General features: G+C 33.4%; 1 protein-coding gene across 1 annotated transcript; it reads left to right on the top strand.

Moving 5' to 3' along the window:
• The first annotated feature begins 9276 nt into the window (after window positions 1-9276).
• On the top strand, window positions 9277-11399 carry LOC149260400 (L-gulonolactone oxidase 3-like). The gene is made up of 3 exons (XM_089379993.1): window positions 9277-10025; window positions 10089-10344; window positions 10440-11399. The coding sequence occupies exons 1-3, from the start codon at window positions 9336-9338 to the stop codon at window positions 11249-11251; spliced, it is 1758 nt and encodes a 585-aa protein (XP_089236119.1). The 5' UTR covers window positions 9277-9335; the 3' UTR covers window positions 11252-11399.
• Window positions 11400-11776: the final 377 nt, after the last annotated feature.

The raw sequence follows: 11776 nt of genomic DNA, 5'->3' as shown, positions 1-11776 counted from the left end.
GATTTGTAGGTCTCCTGACGGTGGTTCTCTAAGTCCTTGCCTTTGCTTGTAAAGCACTTCAACCATCACTTCCCATTCTACCTTCATGCTTTAGGGGGCATCTATTATACAATATTTTGTCACACTCCCCGTCTCGTATCCTGAAGTGTCGAAATTTTTGTCGTTATGCCACAAATGACGAAATTTTTTAGTGTATTCACCATCAAACATGTTTAGAAGCATCCTTGAAGAAAAGAAGAAAACTTACCTTCAAAGAATTCTAAAGAACTTGTCAAAAACCTTGTTTTTCAATACTAGCACACTTTGCATAACTAGAGATTCGTATTGATCACTTATAGCATAATAATCTTCTAGCGCTGCTAGCGCGACTTTTATCAGGAAAATCTGTTTTGGTCCTCTTCAAGTAGTTTTTTCCAAAATGGAGGAGAAGCTTCTCTTACTAGAAGTCTTGAGAACGACAAGCTGGTTATAGGTGAATGAAGATTGGAATGAGACCTCTCATTCCTGGTCCTTGATCCTACTTTCATGGATATTTCCATTGAGATGTGGAAATTCTCCCTTCTTTCATGGATCCTCAACTCCCTATCCTTCCCTATAAATGAGATCCCTACTATCCACTAATGGTTGGCTAATGATTTGTTTCCTTCCTAGTGCTGAACTATGCCCAATTGCTGCCCATTTTGCTAAGGAGAAAGGAGTGCTTGAAGGTTAAGGCTAGGACTTGGAAACTCACCTAAAGGAGGCTTCCAACATCAAGGCTTAAGTGGTTGTAATGCTCCCTTTACCATTTATTAATAATATATTGTGTTTACTTTCCATAAATGTGTCAATTATTGCTCATTTAGTGTAATACTCCTTGATATGTTACATGGTTTATATTGGAATGATTTTTTCTATGTATGTGTTTGTTGTCTCCACGTGATCTTCCTTGTAGGTATTCATCCATAATGATGAAGAGGAGATTGAGCTTGGAAACGAAAGAAGCAAGGACGACGCAAATGGATGTTAGAATCAGAGTGAGGTAGGTCATCTATACTCCTTTGTGTTTTCTATTATAAACTAGGAAAGTTTACATGTATTTGTCTTCGTTTGTTGCTAGATCCTCCCATAGGACTAGAGGGATCGTTTCTATCCGCATAAAGGACTGCCTGCACAACATAGATGATGGGCACAATGATGATGCAGGATAGCGTAGGCATGAGGAAATTCTTGGAGCAAGCTTGTCTAGCCAAATTGAAAGGCACAACTCTATCATGTGTAATCCAACCTACTCTGTGTTAGGGCATGCACTGCGGTGGAAGCTAGTTTGGTGGCTCCTTGTTCTCTCCAAGTCCCTAGATTCTAGTTTGGTAGTGTGGATTGCTTGGAGCAAGACAAATATCTACTTTACTTCCCTGGGCTGGTACTGGTGTCATTAGCCCAGGTGCAAATATGCTTAAGTGGTGAATTTGGAATAGGTTGATGGTTGAGACTCTAATTTCCAAGCTCATGGATTTCCCGAGCACCTCCATTCCCTCAGAATGGCTCTATAAGTGTGCCCTCTCGAGCACCTCTATGAGTTTTATTAATGCTCGTAAAGTTATCAGTGTGGGCGTTCTAATTGGTTCTTGACATATGGTTTTTTTGGAGTGGTTTGTGGTTTTCTTTGGTGTGGTATTCCAAGGTGTTTCTCTCAGTGGTTCATGTTCTTTCATCTTTTAGCGTTACTTGGGTTGGTTTGATTATGGAATTAGCAGTTGGAAAGACACATCGAAAATTTGGGTTGGTTCATGGGGAATTCAACCCCTGTAATTCAAGGATTGGCTTCATCTCTTAGGAAACATAAAATTAATCAAGATCTCATCAACCATGGATATGTGCACTCATCTAAATGATAATTGAGTTATCCAACAAGCTAGATATGGCTCTCAACATGTTGCATACGAATGGTGGTCAAATTATTGAACTTAGACAAGATGTTAATAGGTTAGAAGCCCAATTCTTTGCCATTCTGAATGCACATCAAGACCAAAGTCGCTCAATCCAAATATCCTCAACAAATTCAGTCTCCCTGGCTATCCCAGATCTGAATTGGGCAACACAAAACCAAGAGGTAATTGTTCTTGATGATTAATTCTCACTCAAAATGCAGATCAAAACAAAGATTTTGGCTGGCTCCTTCATCAGAGTTTATACAAATAGACTGAGTTGTATCATTGTGAAGAGAACTACAAGGCAGAAAATAAGACTCTTAATGTGTGACAGACCCTCTAAAAAGTTTAAAAGTGTAACTTTTGTATACTTTGATTCAACTCGACACTTTTTTTCTTAATACAATCTTTTAGTTATTATTAAAAAAAAAACCATTTTTATTATCATTAGGAAACATAATTTTATAAAATTACTCATCAATGTTTTTAAAAGATTAAGGTTAACACTTTTTTATTATGTTAGATCTAAGACTTTTGTGATCCATAAGGCTGACATCAGACACAATTGCTCACGCACCTCAGCTCTTGCAAAACATGATGAGAAATCAAAATACCATGTCTGCATTGAGGAATCCAAGGTCATTGCTAAGATTGATCACTTCCACCACAGAAAGCTAAGGGAAACGATTGAGATTGAGAGGCATGCTAAAAACCTCAACATGGATGATGGCTGGAAATTAAGTAGGAGTTAGATTCTAGCTCTCACTTCATAGGTCCGCTACCCTTTCCTCACCCTTATCTTTTTCGCCTTGTTGGGATTTCCTTCACGCCATCTTTTCCCCTTTTTCCCGATTTTCTCTTTCCTCCTTTTTAAGGATTGTTTTCTATCTTCTATCCTCTTTCCTCTGATCGACTCCTTTAATCTTTTCTTGAATCTGTCCCAACATTGTTGATTGAACTAAATATTCTTTTATTATATTCGCCCCACCTAATAGTACCTTATGGAATTATTTTATGTCTTAGTTTTATAAAATTTGTTAATTAATTCATTACATAATAATTATATAAATTATTCATTTTTTTTAATAACTATATAAATTATTGATTCTTGATAGCTTTGACTACATATATTAACGGCTAGTTTTTTTGTTTTTTGTTTTATCCACCCTAACTATTAATACTACATAATTAAATCATTCATACATAATTTCATTATGTATTAAATAAATAACTACATAATTAAGTCATTCATAGATAATATCATTATGTATTAAATAAATAAATATTATTATTATCTCGTTTATTAAATTAATTAGTTTTTATACTATTACAAATTGATTCCTTACATAATAACTAATCTCAACCAAAGATTATTATATATATTATTAACTAATTGATTATATCGGCAAGTTTTATTAAATAGGTTAAACTTGTCTATTAATATTATAAATTATGCTTAGAAAATATTATTAATTTAAATTGACGAATATATTAATTATTAATTTAATATTATTATTAACTAATCTATTAAAGATAAGGGCTAGTCTTCTAGCTAACTTACCCTAACTTATGATATTATACAAATTAGTTAATCCTAGATTATACTATTATTTAGTTTAATAAATAATTTACAATTTCAATATCAAATATTTAATTATCACATAACAATTATTTTCTAACTTAACTATGTTATTTTACCAACGGGCTAGTTTTTGAACGACTTACCTTGAACTTTGATGCATCCCTGCTATTTATTCTTTGAGATCGTATGGTTTCTAACCTTGTCCTGAGGATGAACCAAATTAGTTGGTTTGAAACCTCGTCCCAATCCTTACTATGTGATTAATCCAAAAGACTACTCTCTACTTTTTTATTATTATAATTGTAATATTTTTTATATTTTGATTTTTTAACTAGTGTATTAATTTTACATATTTTGATCATCAGCTTCTTATTAAAAATATATATATATATATATATATATATATGATTAATTATATTTGAAAAAATAAAAAATATATCATATAAAATATATATTTTTAAAAATTAAAATTAAAAGAGATATTTTAATTTAATATATTTTAATTAAAATAAATAATCATACTCTAAATAAAACATTTCATTCTATTGTAATATTATATTTTATTATTTTATAAACATTTAAATATTGATCATTGTTTAGGTATGTATTTGAACAACTCATATACCTCTAACTATACAACATGTATGACCCATGTTTAATATAGAGTTACGTGTAAAATAGTGTGTAATAATCTAAATATTTATTTAAAAAAAAATAACTTCAGCGATTCACATAAAGGTTAGAATTTTATTTAAAAATATATAAAATTTTAATAAAATATAAATATGCAAAATATAATGAAAATAATTTTAGTTTTTAATAAATATGAATAAATATGTATGAATTGATTTAAATTATTTATAAATTTAAATTTAATTTAAAATTTATTTATAAAAAGTTAAATAAATAAAAAATAATAATTCATATAAATATTTACAAATTTAAATTAAATATATTTATTTGACTTTATATTTTTCCACCCAATTAACTTAATAAGTAATTTAATTTAAACTCTACAATAATTTGTATCACATTATAATTCATTTTAACTTTTTAATTTATGAAGTATTTATTTAATTAAATAAACTTTATAAAAATAATTTATAAATTTAGGTTAAATATATTTGCTTAGATTCATATGTTTTTACTCAATTAATTTAATGTAATAATTCGTTTTAAATTATAAGATAACTAAAATACTATTCTCATTTTATTTTATAAAAATAAATAAAATGAAATTATTTTAAATTATAATTAATGTATCTAATTAAAAACATTTATTACATTTTAATAGTAATCAATCTCTCTTTATATATATATATATATATATATAATCTATTAATTTGTTAAAAAAAATTATAAAAAAATATATTAATAAAAAGATAATATAATTAGAGATTTTGATAGGAGATAGACAGAGTTTTGCAAACCTTCGTGGAAGCTAGGGTCAACCATTCTATGTTTAGTTTGCATGAATATTTTGCATATCTCTTATGTAATGGTAAATTCCATAAATTCAACCAAAAATATATATATATTTTTAGGTATAGTTGTCGAATTAGCAAGCTCTTCCTTGGTTCCCTAACCTTCCATATTGAAATTTGGTTCTGGTCTTCTGGTGGTTCGAGAAATACTTTCCCTCAATATTCATGTGGATGAGGAAGCTATAAGTGGCCAAAAAAATTGAAGAAAGGTTTGATTTGTAGGTCCAATGGTTTCGTATATCAGTTGATTAATCTACACAAATAGATCTCTCATACATGGAAGTCCCTTTTGACAGATGAATTAAATATTTACCCTTTGGCACAGGGTTTTTCATTGTAGTTTTTGATAATATAGAGGACAAGAAGGCCATTTGTGAAGTTGGATAGTGGTTTTGGGGTGGTGTTGGTCTCTTCATGCAACCCTCGACTCCAAATAAATAAATAAATTTAAGACCACTTATGCTTGAATATGTGTGGAGATGGACTTCAACACAGGTTTTCTTGTGGAGATTAATTTGATGAATCAAAGGATCAAACGCTCGACTATGAGAATATTTACTTCACGTGTAGAGCATGCTATGATACTATGAACATAATTAAAAATTACCCCAAGTGTTTATTGATAGCAAAGACCCAAAAAAAAATCCAAAGGCCCAAATGGTGGGAAGGTGCTCAGGGTATTCATTATATGGTATTTAAAGATGAAGTGCTTCAAGATAAGAAAGAACAAGAAGAAAAGAAGGAACCAGATACGACCAAAGAAATTGCATCAAGGGCAACAAAAACTAAGTAGGAAATATCGAATGCCAATGAGGATCCTCCGCACTTAGCAAAAGTAACAAACCCTTGTGGAAAATGGATCCCCTCCTGAATTGTTAAAAAAACATCTTCTTGGGCAGATGAGGAAGAATCTAAATTTCACTTGCCAAAGAATGATATGTAAGAAATAGAAGAATCTAAATTTCACTTGGCAAAGAATGATAGGTCGGAAATAGAAGAAAACACGAGCTTCACTCAAGTTGGGAAGAAAGGAAAAAGAATATTGCCAAGGGAAACAAAAAATTAGACTAAGTCAAAATAAAACACGGGCTTCACTCAAGTTGGGAAGAAAGGAAAAAGAATATTTCCAAGGGAAACAAAAAGTTAGACTAAGTCAAAATAAAAGTAGTGAATACTGGAATGTAAATATATCTAGATATTGGGAGTATTTTGGAGATTTTTTAGTTGAAAAAGATTTGAAATTTTTGTGTCACGGAAAATTCGTTTGAGGATTTGGATTGAGCCCCGTGCTCAATTTCTAACCTCGAGAGAAGATTGGAAAATGTTTTGGCCTAATAATCAATTTTTTTTAAACATATTCATATCGTTTCTTTATATATATATATATATATATATATATATATATATATATATATAATAGCCCAATCATATAAACCTTTATAGATATCAAAATGCTTATCTCAGAATACATCTCACATTGCTAAAGATTAAAAAAACATAAAAATTAGTTAAATCATAAACTTGTAGTCTGGTTGTTATAAGTTTTGAAGTTTTTTCGGTTGAATTTTCCCAAAATCTAACAACAAAATTTTGAAATCACAAATTTGAACTTTTATTTTTTAAAATATTAAAAAAATTAGATATTATAATTTATTTAATTATTATAGATGAGAATAAAAAATTAATGTGTAAAATAAATAAAATTAATATACTAATGTAAAAATTAAAAATAATACAATGGTAATAATAATAAAATTTTAATCTTAAATTTTTAATTCACAATTAGTAATCTTATAAAATTATGTTTTTTACAGAAATATTGCAAGTTAAAAAAATAATATTATATTTTCTTTAGTTAAAATTTTATAATTAAATAAAATTATGTTTTTTTACAAAATATTGTAAATTAAAAAAATATAATAATTAATAATTTATAATTTAATAAAATAATTTACGAAAGTATTTTTATGATTGGTTGAATAGTCAGTTGAACACCAACAAAATAAGTTTATCCTATACTTAACTTTTCAAGCACCAAAAACATCATATAACTTTTGACACTTATAGTCATCCACAGTGAAAAAAACTATATTAAAAAAAACTATATTAATTCATTCCCATACTATTTACAAGAAATAATAAAAAACACACAAATATTTACTTTCATTTAATCTCACACATGAGAAGTAATTAAAAAACACAAATACTTACTTTCCTAATGCTTGCTTGATTAGAAAACAAATGCTATGCAATTTAATTTATTATTTTTTACTAACATAAACATTTAAGCAATTTGTAAATAAAAAAGACATGTATGCATGCCATGGCTCTGCCACATAAATAACATTCGCCCACATAACATGATAAGTTTCAATTTTATATATATATATATATATATAAATAATTAGTTCTGGTAATTAACGCAAGCGTCCGTCTATATATATCCCAATAATTAGTTCTCGTAATTAACGCAAGTGTCCGTCTACATGGAAACTGAAAGACGGGTCCGGGAAGCCATGTAAGCAGGTTTCCAAACCTGCGATCGGGGACTTTGCGTATTACTGAAAATTGGGTAGTCAATGTGTCGGGTCGGGTATTATGAATGAATGAAATAAATTCGGGTATTATGAATGAATGAAATAAATTTTAAAGTTTATGAGACTAATTATAGTCTATGGGATTATTAGCTTTTTCACTTTTTGCTTTTTGCAATTTAATTTTTTTACAGGAACGAAGTTAACATGTTTTTTGCTTTTTGCCTTTTGTAATTCAATCTTTTTATTAGTCAAATTAATGATGAGCTGACCTAACTTTCTAATAGTCCCTTGGCTGAAAAGATAATGCCAAGGAACCCAAGTTAACATGTTGTTGTAACTATCTTATGTCTCTGAAAGCATCATACAAAATGTTTTCCAATTCCACTATCGTAGAAGTGCAAAAAGTACACACCCGCTCTTCTAAAGCTTCTTTAGGTCTATTTCACTAACCTTTTTCGCACTATAATCGATGCGAGTTAGTTTTTAATTGAGCAATAAGAATCTTTGCTCTCCATGGATCACTAGCTCCAATGTACTATTTTTTTTGGAGATAACATGTGGGGTTGAATTTTTTAACATAATACTTCTTCTTTCTACCCAACTCTTCCCCATATATGCTTATTAAACTTCTCCATAACATAACTCTTCAAATCCTTGCCATTTGTGAGACATGCATTGATGTAAATATTCCATTTTTGTATCCATTTATTGTTTTGTCTCATCCATGATTTTTTTCTTTCACTCATTCTTTCATTGAAGATAACTTTAGGCCATCTACCTTCTCCCATTTGCTCAATTCTTTGAAGATACTTTATGAAACTCACCATAGCAATTGCTTAGAAACTGAATTTTTTATTTTAAACTTGCTCATGATCGAGCGTTTTTGGATTTTCTTAATTTGCTTTCTCAATTTGCTTCCATTTTGAGAGGGGGATGCTGCTAGCCCATAAGTCACACCCATATAATATCACTTGACAAACTAGGAGCCCAAAAAACACTTTAATTGTTTTCCAATCCTCCCTACATATGTTTTGAAGAGGATATAATGCTTTCCACCCTCCTAAAATTCTCTTCTTTCTGCAGTGCTCTCAATTAAACTTCTTGTTGAAATCAATCCCAAGGTACTTGTATTCCTTTACTTCATAAGAAACTGAATTTTTTATTTTAAACTTGCTCATGATCGAGCGTTTTTGGATTTTCTTAATTTGCTTCCATTTTGAGAGGGGGATGCTGCTAGCCCATAAGTCACACCCATATAATATCACTTGACAAACTAGGAGCCCAAAAAACATTTTAATTGTTTTCCAATCCTCCCTACATATGTTTTGAAGAGGATATAATGCTTTCCACCCTCCTAAAATTCTCTTCTTTCTGCAGTGCTCTCAATTAAACTTCTTGTTGAAATCAATCCCAATGTACTTGTATTCCTTTACTTCTTCAAGAATGTCACCTTCAAAGAAAAACACATACTGACTCTTCGTCTTTTTATTTGAGAAAATCATTATTTTACTCTTGCTGGTATTAACTTGCATCCTCACTCTTTTACAAAAATGCTCAAAACATAATTGCATCTGCAATTCCAGAGCGATTTAGCAATTAATACCAGATGATTGGCATATAAGTGCATCTGCAATTACTGGCCAAAAAGCTTTATCACAATTATGGGAAGAGTTTGAAATTTCGCGTGCCACTTGAACTTGCGTGGTAACATATGAGGGTATTGCGGCCCCATAATTTATCCATACCGTCATTGCCTTTGTAATGCTGCTAATGCTCCACCACTTTTCACTCAGTGCTCTATTATTCTCTCTCCATCGATGTCATGGAGGCTCTGAATTTACAATACTCGTTCAGTATTCTTCTCTGTTCATGCCTTTGGTTTGGCTTTCCTCTTCTGTGCACCTGCGCTCCGCCCCAGCCACCGGTTAGCTGCAACAATTCTGACTCCTGCACTATTTCGAATGCTTATGGCACCTGGCCCGACAGAATTCCCTGCAGAGCCGCCATGGTCGTCTATCCTGCCACAGAAGACGAGATTCTACATGTGGTGGCTGACGGTGCCAGGAAGAAACTGAAGATGAAGGTCGTCACCGGATTTTCAGATACAATTCCCAAGTTCGCCTGTCCAGGATCGGGAGATGGTACCGGGCTTCTGATTAGCACCCTAAATTACAAGAATGAGATAACAGTGGATAAGGCCTCGATGACTGTCACTGCAGACAGCGGTGTTGGGCTCAGAGACCTCGTGGATGAGGTGGCTGCGTCGGGTTTGGCTCTGGTGGCAGCGCCCTATTGGGAGGGCATCAGCTTGGGCGGGCTGTTGAGCACGGGGTCTCATGGGAGCTCTCTCTGGCGCAGGGGAGGAGCCGTGCACGACTACGTGGTATCGATGCGTTTAGTGGTTCCCGCTTCTCAAGGGGAAGGGTATGCGAAGGTCATTACACTCAGCCAAGAAGATCCCGATCTCAATGCGGCCAAGGTCTCTCTCGGAGTCCTGGGAGTCATATCAAAGGTAGGTTCTGAGATCGAGTGTATGTAATGTGTTAATTGATAAATGGCATTAACATATATACAGGTGACATTGACATTGGAGTCTCAATTCAAACGCAATGTAACCAACGTGGTGAAGGACGACATGGATCTTGAAGATGAGATCCTGCCTTTTGCAGCAGCCAACGAATTCGGAGACCTGACATGGTATTCATCGCAGCGTCGAGTCGTCCACAGAATCGACAATCGCGTCCCGGTCACCACCCCCGGGAACGGCTTCAACGATTTCGTGGGTTTTCAAAGCACTCTCACTGCCGTTAGCGTAGTCGTGAGAGCAACGGGTAATTCCTTCGAATGTTTTTTCTTGTTTCAGTACTGATCAAGCAAAACAAATCTGATTGCAATTACAAATTACTTATTGCCTGATTTGTTGCAGAAAATTCGCTAGAAAATAAGAAAGATACCCTAGGAAAGTGCAAGGAGGCCAAACTCATCGTCGATTCCAAGATGGGTTTGGCCAACGGTTTAAAGAACAATGAATTTGCCTTCACGGGATATCCGGTGGTGGGTTTTCAAAATCGGATGCAGACATCTGGGTCGTGCTATAAATCTCCCCCCGCCGAACTGCTGGTCGCCTGTCCTTGGGATCCCAGATTCAAGGGCTTATTCTTCTACGAGACCACGGCAATTTTCAGGGTTTCGACAATCAAACCCTTTATTTCAGACGTGAAGAAGCTGCGGGACATGGAGCCCGACCGTTTGTGTGGGGTGGACCTTTACAATGGTTTTCTGATACGCTTCCTCAAGGGCTCCACTGCGTATCTCGGGCAGGCCCAGGATTCAGTGGTCATCGACTTCAATTACTACCGCGCGGAGAACGGGTCGAGGGCGAGGCTGAATGAGGACGTGTGGGAGGAGGTTGAGCAGATGGCTTTCTTCAAGCACGGGGCCGTCCCTCACTGGGCCAAGAACAGAAACCTCGCTTTTCTAGGCGCCGGAGCCAAGTATCCCAACCTTGGGAAATTCTTACATGTTATGAAAAAAAACGATCCCGATGGACTGTTTTCTAGCGACTTGTCGAATGAAATATTATTGCAAGGTGGATCAATGGGAGCGAAAGCGGATGGTTGTGCGCTGGAAGGAATGTGCATTTGCGATGAAGACAGGCACTGTGCTCCCAGTGAAGGCTACTTGTGTCTGACCGGCAAAGTGTACTCAGAAGCTAGAGTCTGCCGATACCAGGAATGATATACCCCCCATTTGATTAACAATGAGACTTAATAAATCTGCGTTGCAAGAGATCTCCCTCCAAATGCAGTGTAGAACATTTTATGCTCTCTATTTCCAATATAGAGGGTTGATTTGGAAATATGTGTCTAAATTTTGAACCCACACTCTAGCAATGCATTTGGATGAACCATCAAAAGAAGGGATGGACAATTTCCACAACTTCCATAGAGGATCATAATTTTGTGAGCCTTTGTTGTACTTATGACTTTTGGCCAATTCCTATATTTAATGGTATAATATTTAAATGGTAAAAAAAATATTGTAAGGACTTGGTTGCATGAAATTCTTTACCAACATCCTGATATTCCCTCAAATAATAAGATAACCTTTCACCTTGTCCTTGTTGTCCAGATTCACAACCAATATAAAAAAATAAAGATTCACAACTTATGTATCCAACTAGATTAGAAAATCATGACCAAACATGTAATTGGGACTACAAAGCATTTATATCTTCCAATTATAGATTTATTTTTTGCTAAT

This window comes from Pinus tabuliformis, chromosome 6 (assembly GCF_031772625.1).
Source record: "Pinus tabuliformis cultivar Carrire ecotype Pingquan chromosome 6, CPIR1, whole genome shotgun sequence".
Lineage (NCBI taxonomy): Eukaryota > Viridiplantae > Streptophyta > Pinopsida > Pinales > Pinaceae > Pinus > Pinus tabuliformis.
The sequence above is the reverse complement of the archived record's forward strand: the minus strand, read 5'-3'. Positions and strand labels throughout refer to the sequence as shown.